This window comes from Nesoenas mayeri (genome assembly GCF_963082525.1).
Source record: "Nesoenas mayeri genome assembly, chromosome: 15".
In the NCBI taxonomy this organism is placed as follows: Eukaryota; Metazoa; Chordata; class Aves; order Columbiformes; family Columbidae; genus Nesoenas; species Nesoenas mayeri.
In genome coordinates, this window is record NC_137559.1 from 16,677,017 (window position 1) to 16,696,603 (window position 19,587).

The 19,587-nt window shown below is 42.7% G+C and overlaps 1 protein-coding gene across 1 annotated transcript in view; it reads left to right on the forward strand.

Annotated features, from left to right (window-relative positions):
- The window catches only part of SHISA9 (shisa family member 9), a 182,840-nt gene that overhangs the window by 151,938 nt on the left and 11,315 nt on the right, over nt 1-19,587 (forward strand). The window contains exon 3 of the mRNA XM_080353861.1: nt 10,260-10,415. Within this exon, the coding sequence (XP_080209987.1) occupies nt 10,260-10,415 (156 nt within the window). The remainder of the gene's footprint in view (nt 1-10,259; nt 10,416-19,587) is intronic.

Below are 19,587 nucleotides of genomic sequence, written 5' to 3' on the forward strand. Positions count from 1 at the left end.
TCACCAATAACCACTATGGTAAGAGAAAACAATAAACAAGTAAGGCATACAAACACTTAGAATAAATATTACAATGACAGGCACATTCCCATTAGGTAAAAATGTTGGAATACAAGTAATTTAATAGAAAGACAAAACAGGTAAAACAAATAATCTGAGCTGGCTAGTACAGCTTAGCAGACTCTGTTCATCTCTGTGAAAAGGCACAGAAGTATTTGATTTGTAAAACAATACCTTATGGGAAAGTGTAAATTACAATCTTCCAGGCAAAAAAACTTCTGTTGTGTAAGGCAAATTTGCTGGATGCATCTTTTCCTAATTTGCATAGCTAAGGATATTTGCAGTGCTCAAAGTGTGTATAACTGGTGGGTTTAATTAAATTCTCAACTCTGCTACTTGAGGCAAAAGAAGATGAAGAAAACCAGAACCGTGGGAGGGAGCGAGAACACAGCACCGCTCTGCCCTCCCACTACTGGCGCGGGAAGCTGATAGGGAAGCAAGGTCTTCATATCTCAAGAGTTCATCTGCTTATTGCCTTCTTAAAGGTTATAATCCTCCATTTGTGAAGCCACAATGGGTTGCTCTCGAGAAGATTACAATGTCACAAATCCTATCAGAGGATTATAAATCTGTCAGGTTGTGAGTAATTATGAAGGAAAAGCAAACCTTCAGAAGACACAAAAATAACCTTCATAAAAGGAGATATGGTGTCACGTAATAAAAGTCTACATGGAAAACCAACCCCAGACTGTAAGACTTCTGCAAACCAAAAGCCCAGAAAATGTTAGAAGCGTGTGAGTGCGACGATACAGCGCTGGGCCCCAGGGAAACGAGAAGCAGAAGCCAGAGGCTCGCGGGCAGCTCAGCCCCACGGCCGGCGCTGTCCCCCTGCCACCCCCGATGGTAAGGAAATGGCCATGGCAGAGTTCTGCTCCTACACACCTGGACTAGCAACACGGAGGCCAAACCTGAAACACGATCTAAGGCCCTATCTCCGAACCCACTGCAACCACGGAGAACTTGGCCCCTCACAGCACCAGAGAACGGAAACGTCAGGCACCCGCTCTTGATTTAACTGATACACAAACATGCAGCTGTCCCCTTCCCCACTTGTAACCTGTCCACACAGAGTTCGGAAGAGCTCACAGGCATAAGATTCTTATCTGTATAAATAATGCCCACAGATTTAAACATGAGGTGGCGGCAGCACATTCAGTAAGGAAAAGGCCCTTTCACAGGAGCAGTGTGTGCACCACCCGCCAGGATTAGGGGGCAGCGGAGCTCCACCCTCTTTGGTCATACCGATACTAATTTCCCTTCTTTTGTTTTTCACACCTCCCCCCCTAAATCATTATTTAAAGAAATATAATCTCTGACTTTCACACAGGTAAGCGCCTGAAGGATGTAGACAGAAAATTAAAGGGGTAGAGGTGGATGATTTTGATCGTAAAATTAGTGCTGTCCTCATCTGCACTTCAGACAGAATATTGAGAATGAAGAGTCCATTTGTTTCCAAGGGTGTGTAGATAGCATTGCCTTCCTCTGACAGCAGCACAGAATCCCGCTGCGCTGGAAGGAAATCTGGGAATTCCGCCATTCAGAAAGAGGCCGGGGCATGTTTGAACAGCACCAGCACTGAGCACCCAGCTCTGGGTCTCTGCCGTTCTCCTCTCCTGCCAGGAGCGCCTGCTCGTCCCACGCCATGCACCACGGGCGCAGCACTGGGCGTTCCGTGACCTTCTTTCCCGTGTCCAGGCGAGTGATGCCATCTCTAAACATCAGCTCCTGAATCTCCCTACCATAATGCCTTCCCATAAAGACCGCACCCACAGTATGAACACAATAACCTTGTTCACCAGTGTCTCAAATTAGATCAACAAGGTGCTAAGAGCTGTTATGCCTTTCTCTCTCTCGCCGGTTTTCAACTTGCACCAGCAGGAATGGCGATGGTCCGTCAGTGCTGCAGCCGGGATGGCGTGCTGACCCTGCTCCCCGCTGCCAGCGCAGCCCACAGCACCGCTCCAGAGCTCAATACCTTCATCAGCCTGGCAGTGGAACTGGGGATGTTCCTGTGTCCAGCAGTTTTCTATTCGGGGGAAAAAAGCTTCCCCTCAGAAAACCACTGAGGGTATCCGTATGTGAAAGGCCATGCAACCTCTACCATGGAAGACAGCACCAGACCAAGGGGTTAATCACGTTGGCAGCGAACAGAAAACACACAGCACCAGACCTCGGTACGTGAGAGGCCCTCACGTTCAGCGGCAGCACAGAGAATCAAGAGTAGAGCACGTAGCACGGGACTAACTCCTACAACTGCTTGGTAGGACAGAGGAAGGCGCAAGACAGTGTGTTTGATGACAGGCATTTACACTGTAGACTGTCACTTCCATTAAACAGAAACATTTCTTTGCTGGTTGCAATGCCATCCCACTCATCTCAGATCCTTTTTGTGACGGTGATTAGACGGGTAGGTTGTCTCTGTTACAAGAACGGTTCTGTGATATGGCGCAGACGGAACAGATGACTGGCTAGTGTAAATTGCCATGAAGAGATACGTATTGTCTCAGAGCTATCCTGTTTAGAGAAAATACAACTACTCACATGACTCGTGCATCACTGATGAAAAATCAAGAAGTCTGCATATCATAAGGGACAGAGACTTATAGGGATGACTTACGATACCATCATAGACAGAGTAAGATTTCTCCGTGTGTTACGGAGGGTAGAATCTCATCTCGAGCTGCACTGCAAGGCTGCAAGTGTAGAGAAATGGAAGCAGTAATGATCAAAGCTTGGAAAGACTGCCAGATGAAGAAAGACTGAAAGGAGTGAAATTATTTACTCCAGAAAAGAGAGAAATATTTGAAAAGTGGGAAAAAAGCATATGAAATAATGAATGGTACAGAAGCTGGATTACAACCGTCTGTTCTTGCTAAAATACAAAATGAGTTAAATTGCAAGATAAGAAACTAAGATTAGATAGTAGCAATACTTTTCCATTTAGGGCTTGTACTAGGCTGTGGAAAATGTTGCTGCAGAGCGCTGTTAATTTAACAAGAGCTGAAATACCGTTTTACCACTATGTGGAGAACAAGACCATGCGGATTTATGACAGTTAATTCAAACCAAAGGATATAAGAAGATTGCTGTTTTGGGGCATAACCCCTAGTGCAAGGGTAAGCACACACCTTTCAGAGACACTTTTGCATATAAATACCATTGGGGCCCTTGCACCCTCCTGTCACACATCTTGTACTGGACAGAGAGTGGCCCCTAAACTGGAAGGACCGCACATGTTACGTATATGTCTATATTTGCACAAATAATCTAATGGGTGCGCAGCCTGATTTTGATGTACCAGCTGTTGCAGAACATACCCTGTACACTCCTGCATGCAATGATGCTCTGGATGTAAGAATATCCTTGCAAACAAAACATTTAATGCAAATTCAAAGGAAGGGGCAAAGAATCAAAATAAAAATACTATGACAATGGCAATACAATACCTACAAAGAGAGAGAAAACTCAGGTTATCTAGGCGTAGGAAAATGCACACACACACAAAACCTCGGAGAAGGTCAGTTCAACCACATCGGGACAACCTACAGAGCGGCAAGAACAAGTGTAGAGGCCAAGAATGTGAGTTTCACCCCAACAGGAGGATCAGTCCCAAGAATGGAGAACAATCCTATTATCCAGGGAGGAGCTGGTCTGGAATGAATTACTTTGCAGGCATAGTTGAGTTGTTGAGAGCTCTCAGCTTTCATCATCTCTGGGATTTTTCAGCAATAGCACCTGCAGTTTGTTGGTTAGTCTTGTAGGAATTGTGATTGTATGGATCTGTGATGCTGGATGAGCTAGTCTTATAATTAAGTATAATACACTCAAGAACAAAGAGGCAAATCTGCATGTTGGTGGCAGTGCAGTTAGGGATGGGAGGGGAGCAATTTTAGATAGTATTCTCTAATCACTCATATCTATCCTGTTTTCATAGCTATTATTTTCAATTTTCGTCAGCTCAGGGCATATCTTTTTCTCTTGAGTATCTGAAAATGCTCAGCTATTATTATATTTTGCTCTGAATTTTCCTTTTTTTCTCCCTTGACTTCCCAGTCTTCTTTTGTCTGTCTTGTTCTCATTTCTTTTGTATGTGTGTCTGCAGGTGGCTTTTACAGTAAAATCTCCTCTGCTTTCCTGCCCTTCCCCCATCCTCTCCCGTTGTTTCACTGCATTGCCTGTCTCATTTCTCCTTTTCCTTATGGCTGTAACTGCTTATTTACTAACAGATTCCACTCTGTGCCTATAGAGTTTTTTCATATTCCCTGTCTTCAAGGCTGGGCTCAAAGCAGGTTCCACTCTCAGGGCTGAGGAGCAGGGGGACAGTGGCTGAGCTGGAGGGACGTCCCTGGCAGGTTGTTGGCTCTCAAACAGGGCACAAGCTTATTATTGCTACAACCTGCCAACATCCCTCCTCTAGCCCCCAGCATCTCCCATAACCTTGGCAGCTTCTTGACAGGAAAAATGAAAACTAGGTGAACAGCACAATTTATTCTATGAGCAACACAGAAAACAAAACAAACAAACAAAAAGTTTGGGGGCTTTTGCCTTGTCTTACACGTTCAAACATGGGACCATGGTGTGTCAGGTGTTTCCACGTGAGCTTCTTATTTGTATTTAATAATTGCTGCGATGCCCATTCCTTGATTTCTGAATGAAGTGCATAAATTAGATATGACACTGTCTTAATTGAACGGAGTGCAGCATAACAGAAGCAACCGATTACATTATTGTTGTCACCATGATGCACACAAAAGCAACTCCAAAATTCACGATCGGGAAGGGTTGGAAACAGCCCAAAAAAGCCCTTTCACTTGAAAAAAATGCAGTAAGCTGTTAGTTGTGACATCTGGATACAAGTTTCAACTGCACAGGCTGAGACATAGGTCAAGATAACAGGCGGATAACATAATGATTAGTCTTTGTCAACTGCTGCGACTGTGAGCAGGAGCGGAGGCCTTGGCCTTTTCCAAAGGCTCATTGTTGGTGGCTGGGATGTAAAACCCACTTTCTCCAGCTATAAACTTGTGCAGCTTCTTTCCAGTTCTAGCTTTTTGTTTCATTTGCCTCCCACAAGCTTTTCTCTACCTAGACCGCTAAAGGGGGTAGCAGTGGAAAGCACTCTTCAGCAGCTTGCAGAACTTCTTTGCTTTTCTTTTTTCCTGTATGTCTCATTTGCTGCTCAGCAGACATGTAGCCTTTGTGTGGTGAGCTCCAGCACACTTTATCACACTCTTTCTTTTGGGCTACAGCAGCAAGACGAAGAGTAAACCATTAACACTACATCCAGAATGACTCCTCAGAGTCTTGGGAGGTTCGGGAGCAGCCTGGTGTTGTATTTCCTCGCTTCAGCAGAAAATAAGATATGTTGGGAATATGGCAGGGTTTTTACAATATCACCATTGCTAATCAGGTCTGACTATTCATGCTAGAAGCTGTGGCACAGACAGTTTTTTGACTCTTTGTGATGTTCATATTCTCTGTTTTTTACAAATAAATCCCTAAATTGGCAGTGGCAGAGTGCAGCTGGTTCCATGAACACCGTGCTGGACAAGGTACCCGTGTCAGGTTGCCAACAGGAACGTATCAGCACAGCCACAGATCTCAGGTTCAAGTTCTCCGCATTCAGTGAAGCCAGGTATCTGCAAATGCCAATCACAGATATCTGGTTTGTAAGTATGAAGGATTTAACTTGGCGCTAGAGGTCAGTGATAAATCTGGTAGGGTATTTTTTCTGGTTAAACTTTCTTCCAACTGAAACCAATCCCTTGCATCCCAAAATACTTTGAATAATGCAAGAGATTATGGTTTACTCCCAAAAATTTAACGCTTACTGTTTTTTTCCAATGTCAGGAAAAAAAGTCAAAATCTCAAATTGAAAAATCTCAAATTTCACATTGAGATCTTGTGAAGTAGTTGTAGACAAATTTGTTTATTTCCTGGGGGAATCCTTATTCAGTATTGCTGAAACTGAAGCAGTATTTATAAGAATAAGACAACACTGCCGAGGCCAATACCTTTTTTAGTTATAAATGTGGCTTTCCCAGAGCAGGCGAGGTCAGCCCAGTTTAATGCCTCCTGGTTGCTCAGGGCTAAGCCTGGTCTCCCTCAGTGGTTAGACTTACAGTCCCCATCACTGTGCCTGTTGCAGAATTTGCATTACACCATTGTTAACTTTAATTACGAACATTTCCTGAATAGCATCCAAATATAGGTGAATTTCTCCATCATCATTACATTAACTACGTGTGGAGAAGACAATGCAAGCATCCCATTTGCTCATGTATTTCTAGAAACCCAAAGATAAAGAATCAGCTCACACACAGTTTAGTAGGCTTGCAAACAAATTCAACATTCACCGATTACAGCCATTTAGACTAAAATTGAGTATGTAAATACTGAGTATTGAGACAGATGTATATATATCAAGCTGAGATTTTCCTTTTAGGTCCTAGGAGTCCATACCAATGGGAGTCTCTTTATAAATAAGAATCGTTCTTCAATATAGTTCAATGCACTTTGCCAGAGTTTGGCCTTTTGTTTAATTTACTTTGTGCAAATGGCCAACTGAATAAGTAATTTGAACTGTGTCTTCCATGTGATAACTTAGTCTCGTGTAAGTACCTGCGTATGAGTGAGGGGCACTGTGCAGTCAGGGCAGCACCGAAACAATGACTCATTAATTTGCTTGAAGTTCATATTTCAGGAGAGTTCTGGGCTTTTAACAAGACAAAAGAGAAGTCAAAGATGATGTGGAAATGGAAAACATATTTCTTTACATCTTCATAAACACTCAAAGAACCAAACCCCAGCAACATTAGTAGCCCAGCAACCCAGTAACAACGGAGTTTGCCACTGAACACCTGGACCTGATTAATTTCCCCCCGTTCCTTTCTGGGGGAACTTTGTTCACTATGCTTAAAGAGATGACTGAATAAAAATGACAGGTCTAAGTAACAAACACAGCTAGAAAAACATCCTGGTTAACCACACCTTGTTTACATCGGTTTTGCAAGTCTCCATAACTGCAAGTCACTTTGGCAGTGAGCATAGAAATAGCTGTGCTCCAAATACTCCCATCCCAATGAAATCATGATGTTTGACAGACTGAATAATAAGTATCGCCACAAGGGAACTTCTTGTAGTAGCATCTACGAAGTGCTGATTTAGCTCTACTCAGAAAAAAATGAGTGAGTGAATGTGGTTGTAAAAGATTGACACCTTCCTTATATTAAAGGTCCCACCCATATCTTTAGAGCTGCCTTGTTACCAAAATGCAGCTGTGCCGGTATTGCTCCTCAAAAGTGTACTGGCAGGTGCAACCGTAAGAGAGACATTGGATGTCCATATGGATGGTTTGGAAAGCATGGTCAGCTATTTTATGGTTTAAGCTGTTAGTGTAAGAGGCTTTCCTGAGCTGTACTCTAGAGGTAGAATGGGAATGGAATAGGATTTCTTGAAATCTTGCTCTAAGAGAAGAGTCACTCTATTTAGTTACACCAGACACACTAGTGCTAGAGCTGAATGGAAACTTACTGAGCTTCTACTTATTAGAAAACAGCGATTCATTAAAATCACAGCTATTTCTGTGAAAGGGCTGACTTACCTTTCAAGGTAAACCTATCAAAAAGGATTCAGAAAGCATTCCAGCACTTTTTTTGGGGAATTCTAGAATAGAACAGTTTCTGGTTTTCAATCCAAGATGATGCTTCCCCTTTTAAAAGTGAGACAACTTATTTATACATATATATATATATCTATATATATATATGATTTTGAAATTCTAACAAAATGTTTCTTCCAATCTGGCACAATATTCGCAAAAAAAATTAAAAAGAAAAAAAAAAGAAAGACCAAGTTCAGATTTCATTTGTTTGTTAAAAGAAAAAGAAGAAAACCACTTACTGCAAAACTCCTTTGTTATGGGAAAATCATTTCTCATCCAGCTCAGCCTACTACCCACAACCGGTAACAGCAAGAAGAATCATCCTGTTATTAGATGGTAGCACTTCTAGAATTTTTCCTGTGTTGCCTCGAGGTGCCCTCAGAAGGTGTTTCCATGTGTGTGGGAGGAGGATGTGATTGCTCTGCTCCGCAGAGACTGCACCAGGCAGCAGCCACAGACAAGAAGAAAGTTAAACCCACCCTTGCTCTCCTTCGCTCTCCCAGCAGTAAATCTGTTACCTGGCTCCAGAGCTCCTGCCCACGTGCTCGGCTTCATTAATGAGCTGTGGAAAACCAAGTGGCTCAATTTGCTTAAAATCTTGGCAAACTGCAGGGAGATTTGGCTCCTGCCAGATCCCGTGGGCGCTTGGGGCTGGTCCACTCCCTCCATCACAATGAGGCTGCTTCCCCGCAACTGCCCCGCTTGCTTTCTCCACAGTCATAAGCCTGTGCTTGATGCTGGGGAAGTTACTGCGTTGTCACCAATTCAGCACCATGGTTTCATTGCAGGAGAAAAATGCACTTGTCTGTGATTTTGGAAGCCGTGATAAGGTCCTAGGATTGACAATCAGCTCCACATAACTCAAAATACACAGCCTGGAGAAAGACTCTGCAGAAAAGATATGCTGACCATGTTGAAATCTGTTGAAATTCAGGTCTGAAAACTGAGTGCAGTATACAATTCTGATCAAACTTTTTGGAGGCTGGAACTAAACATCAAAAATAACTACGGAATTATGGTATATCTGTGCAGGTTTAACTGAAATTGGGTTAATTTTCTTCATGCAGTTAGAACCTTTTCTTCTTGGTAGCTAGCAAGGTCTTTTGTTTTGGATTTAGTGTGAGAATAATGTGATAAAATTGTTTTTCCCTGAGATAGACTTAATGCTTTATTCTCAGTAGCTAGACTGTGTTTTGGAGGAGGTACATATTGTAAGAACTCACTGATATTTTGGCTGTTGCCAGGGAGACCAAGGATTTTTTCAACTGTCCAGCTGCAGGTACAAAATAGCAGCTGGGAGGGAGAAGAATGGCACAGCACCTGGGCTGACATCCAGGCTGGCCAGCAAAATATGCACCACCATTAGTGTCATGCTCAGTATACAGCCAGAGCTATATACATATCCGCCTAGTTATTTCAGTAGTTCTGTTTGGGAGCTCTGTTTGGAGCTCGGTGTCGGTTCGGTCTTTTGCCATTCTGCTGACAAGCAGTTGGCTTTTGGCCTTTCTGCCTTTTGCCTGGTCGCTCTCTCTGGGATGGGCTGTTCGGGACCATGGTGCTCTCCCTTCTGGGACTGGCTGTTCAGCATGGACAGAATTTGTGATAAACTGCACGATCACTCATTTTACATACTTATTATTATTTTGTTATCTTATCAAACTGTTCTTATCTCAACCCGCAAGTTTCTCCCTTCTCCTTTGATTCTCTCCCCTGTTCCACCTGGAGGGTGGGGGAAGTGAGTCTGTGGCTCTCATGGTCTTAGTTGGTAGCTGGGATCAAACCATGTCAATATCTGAGAAAGGAAAGTATCCAGGCTGTATTCGCTACTGCAAAGGAACAAATCAACTATAGAACAGATACGGAGTGAGTGCTGGTATAAAATGGTACATAAGCACTAATTAGCTCCTGCTTTTAGGTATGTCTGCTACAGAAAACATTATCTTGGCATGACATTGGGAAGCCTACTGTCAGGGAAAAGGAGAAAACATAAGGACAAAGTGTGAGCTTTGAAGAAATTACCTAATGATAGTCATGAGTCAAAATTGCACATTCTGCACTGTGGGGCATGTCTACAGAACACAACATAATGCTGTGCAAATAACCAAGCTGGTGCTGGTATTAAAAGCAGTGTAACTGCATTTATGCAGCAGCCTGCCTGAGCCAATTTAAACTAGCCTGGCTACTTAACTGCACAAGCTACCTTGGAATAAACTGCAAGTTTTGCTTTGTATCCTAATGCTGCAGTAATTCAGTCTTTATGTTGGTGTTCAATTGTTTTGAAAAGCTATTTCTTAGTTCAAAGATCTTTTTCATACAAAAGTTAGCATCTATTACTACAATCATTCATCAGCCTTTAATCATGCCATTAACTGTTTGAAGTACAGGTTTGCTGTACTCAGACTCCCACTTTGCAGTAAATAATGTTTTGTTGCATTAAATCTCATGACATATCCTGTCTAATCTGTACTGGATAATGATGTTAAAATCTTAAGACTGATTTTTTTTTCTTAATGCTTGTCGATTTTCTTTAATACAGATCCACCACAGATGAATAATGTCATGCCAACCTCTCCCCTCCTTCCTCAGATGGCACATCAACACTCATATCCCAGCCTGGGACAGATCACAAACCCATATGAGCAACAGCCCCCAGGCAAAGAGCTTAACAAGTACGCCTCTCTAAAGGCAGTCGGTAAGTACGCAGCACGACGCATGACTTCTCCTTCAGATCAGTCTGCTGCCTTTGCTTTGGCAGCTGACATTCTGCTTCCAAGTTAAAAACAAAGTCTTGCTCATCTGGATACTTCACGATAGAATTTCATACAGAATATCATGTTAGTTGGAAATGTGTGATAAATTCACAGGGGGATTATAATGAGCGATAAGAAAAGTACATGTAAGAATTGGTGATCATATGCATGTGTGTTTGTATACGCACACAAACCACACCATACCTATTGTACACCATTTTTCAGCACATTTAGCCTATTTGTTTGCGTAGTATTCAGCCCTACTTTATGCCCTGAATAAGACTGTCTATGCATTTTGGTATGTATTTTCCATGCCTTTCTGCACAAACAAGAGAGAAAAACATCAGATATGTTGTAAATTTAAAGCATATAATTTAGACAACTACTAAGTACTTCCAAAAGGAGAAGGTACTTGTACACTTTCAAAGTAAGAGCTTTCAAATTTTCTGCAGAATGTGCATTAGTAGGTCACTGGAGGAATATTCTGAGGCCTCATGATTTCGAACAATTAGTGCATCATAAAGCTCCTAATGAAGATCCCAGTGGTGGCTGTTTTCTGTACTGATTAATATCACAGACTATTCTTTTAAGCAAATGGGGGAACATCCTCAACGAAACAGTTCTGGGGAGGGAAAAGGACAACAGTGGGTAAAGACTTCAACATCATTTTCAAATTGGAACCGCAAGTGTATAATACTTCTCAGCAGCCTTAAATACCTGCTGCACACCATGTGCAGACAGAAAGCCTTTAGCACCTTACATTTTGGGCCCCTTCTAGACAATAATACATTGAGAACTGGGGAGTCTATTCACAAACATCTTCTCACTAACCCTGGCTCAGCTCACGCGTGTGGATGCAAACATCATCTCCCCAGGAATGCAGAGCGGCATCACGCTGCACATTTCCAGACAGCTATTTAGCTCAGAAAAACAGCAGAACAGCTGAGAACATTCTGACTTAAGAATCTAGTAGTCATCATGCCAGAAAATGTTTGTATCACAAACTGACATTCCTTTATCTGACCTCCAGGACAGCAGACCTCTAAGGCAGACATCAAAGTCCCATCTCAAATTGTTCAACTTTGCTTTAGCTTGCCATTTTTGTCTCTTACAAATGGCATTTTTAATCTGTTTATAAAAGACAAGGGTTAAGAGCTTTCTGTTGAATGTTGAATACAGACAGTCGCTTTACAATTCCTTCTTCAAAAGCTGATACTGTGTAATGATGTGGTGATTATCACCGATTTATGCACTGATATCAGGCTTCTTTTTCAGATGTCAATTTAGGCCAAGCCAATCATCAAAGCTAAAAGGTACTTAAGCATAATAAAATGAGAGATGAAACACTCAAAAGAAACTTCTCTCATCTGCTCAAGAGCTACTGAATGTACTTGTTTCTTCAAATTATTAAATTAGAACTTAGATATTTCTTGGGTGTCTGAGTACAAGTTTTTAAAGCAGCTCGATTATAACCATACAGTTAAATCAACCTTGAAAGATTGTGCACTTCAGCTCCAGAAGCTGTATAATGCCTCTCAGAATCTTAAACTAAATTAAACATAAGTCTCAGGGACATTTTCTCCCAGGACTGCACCATCTTCCCATGCTTTTCCCCTATCCTTTCTAAACCCTCTCCCTTTTTTCCCCGTAGAACTACTGGTCTTAGACCACGTTAGCCCTGTTTGATATTCAGGTGAGTTTTCACAGGAAAAGTACAAAAGTGCTGCATTGTTATCCAAACTTTTCAGCAGAAAAAACAATAGAGATTTTGAAACTGTTATACATTCACACTTTTTGTCTGGACGTATGGCACAAGAGTTGAAAACACTCAGTTTTTAACCACTTTCGGACTCTCAAGGACATGATTCCTCCCCAGAGGGACCTCTTGAGTACATCCCAAGATCACATAGAGTTTTTCCATGATGTCAGCGGTCCTGGGACCATGCTGAGGCACAGCGGCCAGCCCGCACCCGCAGAGCTCACACCAGCTTCAGGAGAGCTCTGAGAAGAAACTGCAACAGGCCTACATCAGGCTCACCACGATAAATTTAACCTGACAAAATCTTTGAAGCAAACAGGCACAGACTGAGTTCCCCCTGACCTGGTGTTCATGTCACAGGGTGGTGGCATTTTCATATGCCAACATTCAGAGTTGCGTTTGCAGATCTCCACAGCAGGTTAATGAGTACGTGCAGCCTGTTTCCCTTTCACAGAACCCCAGAATGTGAGGGGTTGAAGGGCCCTGGAAAGCTCATGCAGTGCAATCCCCCCATGGAGCAGGAACACCCAGATGAGGTTACACAGGAAGGTGTCCAGGCGGGTTGGAATGTCTGCACAGAAGGAGACTCCACAACCCCCTGGGCAGCCTGGGCCAGGCTCTGCCACCCTCACCAGGAACAAGTTTCTTCTCAAATTTCAGTGGAACCTCCCGTGTTCCAGTTTGCACCCACTGCCCCTTGTCCTGTCCCTGGTTGTCACCAGAAGAGCCTGGCTCCATCCTCCTGACACTGCCCCTTTCCATATTGATCCCCAGGAACGAGTCCCCCCTCAGTCTCCTCTTGTCCAGCTCCAGAGCCCCAGCTCCCTCAGCCTTTGTGCTCATTGTGAGTGGCTTGAGGGTCGATTCAGAAATTTAGTAAGGGATCTGTTCTACATTTCCCCCTGTGTTTAAGGCAAACCATATTCTTTTCAGTTCTTCTTACTCTGCATGATCCCATTGTAGTCCACTGTGCTTAATTATCTTCTTTAATGGGGGTGACGGTGGAGGAAGAAGCATTCTTAGTGCTTTGTAGTAACTGTAGCTATAATACATTAATATCACTCATCATAAAGTGGCCATAAGTGGTAAGAAGTTTAGATAACTGAAAAAGTGATGCTTTACCAGAGGCAGTATTAAATTAATTTCCACACAGCTGCTTTCTTCTGAACTACAGATGTCCTAAAAATTTGGCTGTCTAATTTTAGAAGAGAGCTACTCATCCCTCAGTGACTGGCTGCTGTGAAAATTCAGTTCATGGAAAAGTAGCGAGTCATAGTAATCTCTGTTCTGGATTGTGTCCAGGATCTGCACTAAATTCAGCACCTAAGACCCAAATGCTGGTGAAAACAAGAGACAACAGTGCCATTGCTATTAATTCACATTGTGCTACTGAAGGAGGGTGACCAAGACCTTGGTAGTGAGGCCAAGCTGATCCCTAGGAAGCGATTTTAAAGCCAGACCCTGGACTCCAAACCACATGGCCTGGCAGAGTGTAAGGTGGCGCTGGACCGTTCTGCACGTGTGCAATCCAGCGTGTGCACGGCAGAGTGTGATTCAGCACAACAGGGCGGGAGAGAGTTGAAAAGGCCAATGTGGGTGTATTTTATTTAAAAAGAAAAATGGTTTTATGTGAACCAGTTCAAAGTGCACAGCCAAACCCTTACACACTCAATGGAAGAGGATATTTTCCTCATTTCTTGTTAGGAATTTCTTTATTTGTTGCAGCCTCCAGAATTCCTTAAGTACTGACCAACGGCTACTGACCACATTCACCTTTTCCTCTTACTGTCCGCTGGCATTTACATCTCTGAATAATGCAAGGACATTCTGTGCCTATTTTATATTGTCAGATGAGTGCCTGGAGTACAAGTTAATAGTGAGCTGAGATTTACTTACTGTTTTCCTCACTGCGTCAGAATTTTACTCTCCTTCTACTTCAACACATCCACCACCAGGGAAGCGTCAGCAGAAGGCAGAGGAGCCCTTGGAAATGAGACAGAGCAACACGCACTGCCTGACGGCAGAGAGAAGCCATCCGTTCCCTGGCATGGCTGCCCTGACCGACAGCTGCCCTCTGTTGAGCCACTATTTGTCCATTTTTGAGCCAGAGACTCTTTTTTCAACAGCAGCCTCTTTGTCCCACCAAAGGAATGTCAGAGACTGTATCTGAGGGAGAAGGGTTCCCAAGCTCTAAGACTGGCCCCACTAAAAGTGGTCACAAAGTGTTGTGTGGCAAACACCCAGTGTTTAGACATTTCAGTTTTTTGGTCACCTGAGACGACGTGATCCTGGTTTCCTTCAGTGCTTTTGCAGTATTTGATTATTTATGTGAAAAGTGCAGAAAGAGGTTTTTATGCATAAATTATTCTCATTTCCAGTTCATCAACCATGTTTTTGCTCCATGCTTAAATGATTATTGCTCACTTAAGCAATCTGGACATGCCTAAAGCTACAAGCGGATGGAGATCTTGTATCTGAACACCTTCATGATAATCGAGTCCCAGGACACACAAACGCAGCTCATCACAAAGCTTTATACACATCATTTGAGCACTCATTCACAAAGCATGAACAATCCAACTTCAAATTCCACTCTGCTAAGGTGTAAGAGTTGGAGTCGCTCTTGTTGCTTAATAGGAGTTTGGTAGAGCTCAAACTGACCTCACTGTCCTCAGGCGTTAGATTTCCTCAGTCACATTGCTCTGCAGGCCTGGCTCACTAACAGGTAATTTTCTTTCCTGAGTTTCAAGGAGTGCAAACTGACTTTCTTTAGAGTTTCTTGGTGGAAGAATTTTAAACTACCCCAAACTTTCTAAAGCCCTGCATGACTGGGAGAAAGATCGATCAGCTGCTGGAGAGGTGCCCAGACACACAGGTCAAAACTGAGAATATAAGTATTTCTACAGTTCAATATGATTTTTTGTTTCTTTCATAAACTTTCTTCTTCCCCCCTTTACTGTCTCACACGCACACAAACCCCTGAGGAAATGCCTGGGCATGACTAAAGAAGAGATGACTCAGCCAACTTACGTTTTTGAAAACCAAGCACACACAAACCAATGGACAGAATCCCTCCCTGAAACTCAGACCCAGAAAGCCTTCAGTGAAGCTGGGAGTTGTAGTCTCCTGTGGGATGAAATCAGATCTAATTGACTGGCTATAGTGAAGCTAGAAGGAGGACATAACTGGCAGCATCATCAGAGCTCTGAGCCTCCAGCTCCCAGCATTTCTTGAAGCTTCACAGTTCTGTCCCAAAGGAGACGTTAGACAGGGCTCCAGCTCCGCCTGCAGCTGCACAACTGCAAAGTGAGATTCTGCAAATATGACACTCAAAGAATAAATATCTCTTGCTTAGGTCACTTTTATATAGAAAATACTGTGGCTGCCTGTGTGCCAGTGCACAAGGCAACATCTCCCTCAGAAAGGTGCAACATGTGAGAAAACCGTCTGGTTTGTCCTTCACATCTGCACACACAGAAGGATCCAAACAGGAAGATCACCAGAAGGTTAATTCAAAGGTGCTACCTTTGAACTATCCTTCTGTCCTATATGAAATTTGATGGTGCCTTCTCTTAAACTTCAGATTTTCAATTTCCATAGAAATTACTGTGACTATGCTGATACGAGTCTTAGGAGAACAGAAGTGACTTCACAACTGCCCTCTAAGAATCTGAGACCTGTCTCACCACAACATGAGGTTCTGTACTGTCTCCTATAGTTCATTGGGCTCTGGGCCGGAAAGAAATACTGTAATTGGAAAAATGGAAACACACCACAGGAGAAAAGGCTGTTGATACAGTCAACTCATAGAAAAAGTACAACTACAGAATTATTGGACACAATATATTTGTGTTACTTTACTTTCCTATACCAACCACAGTATTACACTGACAGGTAAATATTCATATTTCTTCATGCTTTCATTTCGAAGAGTAAAGAAATTTTCATCTACTACTTCCATGAGCAGTTGCACAAAAACAGATTAAAAAAATCTGGTACATGGAAGTAGCTCCCTGGATGTAACACCGTGAAAACAGAGAGGAAAGCACAGACTAACGCATCATTTGTCATATCCAGAGGGTGATTCAGTTAACGATTTCATCTATCTGGAGGTATGTTCAGTGTCATGGACAATGCCAGACTGTGCAATCTGCCCGTCGCAACTCTGAACTACAGGTCTGTCTCAAGGAAGTATGAGAGAAGAGCTCGGTATCTTTTTGTTACTGCCATTTACTTAGCCCAGTGCGGCTGGAGAATTGGAAGCTTTCCAGAGCGGGTTGGTTAAGGAAGCCTTTCACACTTTAATCCCTGCAGCCCCTGCAGGCGCAGGAGCGAAGCCCAGCAGCACCGCCCGCCGCACCGCACCCCCGGCTGCTCCCTCAGCCGCCCCTGCCCCGCGGGACCCAGTGCCGGTGGCCCCTGTGCCACCCGCGGCTCCTGCTGAGACCCCCAGACTCCACATCCTGCTGAACTGCAGACTTGCAGGACGTTTTCTTGCTTCCACTAAATCATTTAATTGTTTTCTCTGCTATTTACCAAATTGGCTTCTAATCCCCGCAGGCACTCTGTCATAGGTAAATAAAACATGCTTGGGGAGCCTCGATCAAAATATTTTCCTATTATCATCCAGCACACTCATTTCTTACAGTGAGGTACCCGCATTTAATTATAAATACGCTGTTTGTGCAAAGCCTCAGTATCTTGAGCAGGATCAGCTGTATCACTGACATTCTTTTACAGCCTTTAAAAAACCCCAGGATTTTACTGCAAAATCTACGGGGCAATATTGTTTGTGGGGCTGGGGAATTCTGCTGCAGGTACCGAGACATCCAGGCAGCCGCTGCCCATTTCGTCCTTTAGCAAACAACCCGAGCTGTGGAAGGGAACTCCTCAGGGATCCATCCGCCTCAGTGACATCCAGGCTGCCGGCAGGAAACTGCAAGCAGTCCTTATTTTACAAGAAGCAGCTTTAACACCAAAATAAGATGCTCTTCAACATTTCCATCTATGTCAGGGGTGTCAAACTCATTTTCGCTGGGGCCACATCAGCCTCACGGTTGCATTCAAAGGGCCGAGTGGAATTTTAGGACTGTATAAATGTAAGAGTAGTTACATTTTTATTGTCCTAAAATTACATTTGGCCCTTTGAACACAACTGCGAGGCTGATGTGGCCCCCGCTGAAAATGACTTTGACATCCCTGATCTATGTTGTCACACTTTTAAGACTTTAGCAACACACTGAACTTGTGAAAGAAAGGAAATCTGACCTTCAGGTCCGTTTAGTTTAGGTGATCTCAGGATTTTTAGGTTTCTGGGTTGGATTCACACCCAGTGCATTTGTTTTGTCTGAATATGGTCCACTGCCTGGTTTTATGGTGGAAGAAGAATATTGATAAGGATCTATTACATTCTTAACCTATTTTTCATGCCAAAATAGCAAATTTAAATCTGTGCATCCTTAATTCTTATTCTTGAAATGTATATTCTTTCCACCCATGTTCCCTACAGTGAGTTCTCTACAATGGAGAAACAGCCTTTGTTTTCTTGTTACCAGCATGTATTTTGAAACAGTGAAAATGAAACTGTCACCAATGAAGTAATAGAAGTTCACATTAGAAACACCACAATTCATCAGTTATACCTCATAGTGAACCCCAATCCTTCCACTAAATCCTAGGTTGGTTCTCTGGAAACTAATTGATTTGTACAATCCTTATTATGTGATAATGAATCAAAATGAAACCAAAAGTAATTTTCTCATGTTTATAATGCACGGTGGGCAGATCTAAAGTAACAGGAATGTGTTGACCGCTAGACAATGCCGGTCTTTGCATTTGATTTACCGTCCTTTGCTTGTCTTTGTCTCTGAAGACTGCAGTCTTCTGGGGAAACGACCTACAGTAACCAGCTTTCCTTCCATCTCTTGAGACCAGTGATGGCCACAGGAAGGAAACCAGTCAATCTAAATTAAGCATGGGTTATTCAAGCCTATTTCTATGAAACATTAATGAATTATGCATGAGATTTTTTCACACATTAAGTGATGTGAAGACATGAGTGAGCAAAACTTTATGCTTAGGCAATACCACTAAATAAAAATGAATTTATGAAAACCAAAGCTCAGCTCATAGGAAGAAAAGTCTAACGACGTTAAGCATTTTCACTTGCAACCCTTCTTAAATGTCCTTCTCCATAACTGCTTTATTTTGCACTATAAACATATATCTACATATAAACATGATTCTCATTCTGCAATGCAATGTTTTAAATTCATTATTTAACAGTAGAGGTTGATCATGAAGATAAGACAATGACTCTGAATACTTGCAGGTAAATAGCAGCACTGTGGGACCCAGCTGAAGTCTGGATTTAATCCGCAGTGTGACTTGCACGGTTCCAGCCGCGGAGCCTGCACATCCACTGCGTTGCTGCTTCTGAATGTACTCCACACATCTTTTGTATCCTGGACTATTAGATGTGCAGATCATTTCCAGCAATAATTTTGCAAGAAGAGTTTCCTACTGGTGGGATGTTCTGCAAGTGGCTCTCGGCACTGCCAGACCATCAAAACTGATGACCCAAATCCCCCAGAGACATTTTTCAACAAAGTAACAGAGATTTTGAGAATCTGTCTTGAGTTCATCTCAATTTTTAAATACCTGCAGTGCTTAGAAAGTGTTATAAACTCAGCATATGGAAGTCAAGTTCTAAACTATTGCAAAGTACCAACTTTGAATGAATTCTGGGGAAAAAGTCTTGAAGAGAATTTTCTTAAATTAAACGTTTCTCTAACTTAAGGCTTCAGGGAAATACTTTTATTTATTGAGTAGTCTTTCATGCTGACAGTATTCAAAATAAATCAGGTTATAATAATTGATCCAGGATTTTTTATTTTTAAAACTCTGAAGGTGAAAATGAAAAGTAGCTTCTCAAGGAAGGGCTTTGATTTAAATTTTCTCAAGAAATGAACAAAGAGTAACAGAATGAAGCCATTCTGAAATCCTACTACAATCAATACACTTAATTCAGGAATACATTTAGGAATCTTAGGCTTGGGACACAAACTCGGTGAGAAACAGACTTCAATTCCTATACTCATACTTCATTTCCCATAGTTCCACTGATTCACATTGGGGTTATTTTTGTAGGAGGTGTCGTGGTCTAACCCCAGCCGGCCACTGAGCCCACACAGCCGCTCACTCACACCCCCCGGTGGGACGGGGGGCAGAATCAGAACAGTAAACGTGACAAACTCATGGGCTGAGATGAAGGCAGTTCAGTAGGTGAAGCAAAAGCTGTGCACGCGAGCAAAGAAAAACAAGGAGTTCATTCCCTGCTTCCCATGGCAGGCAGG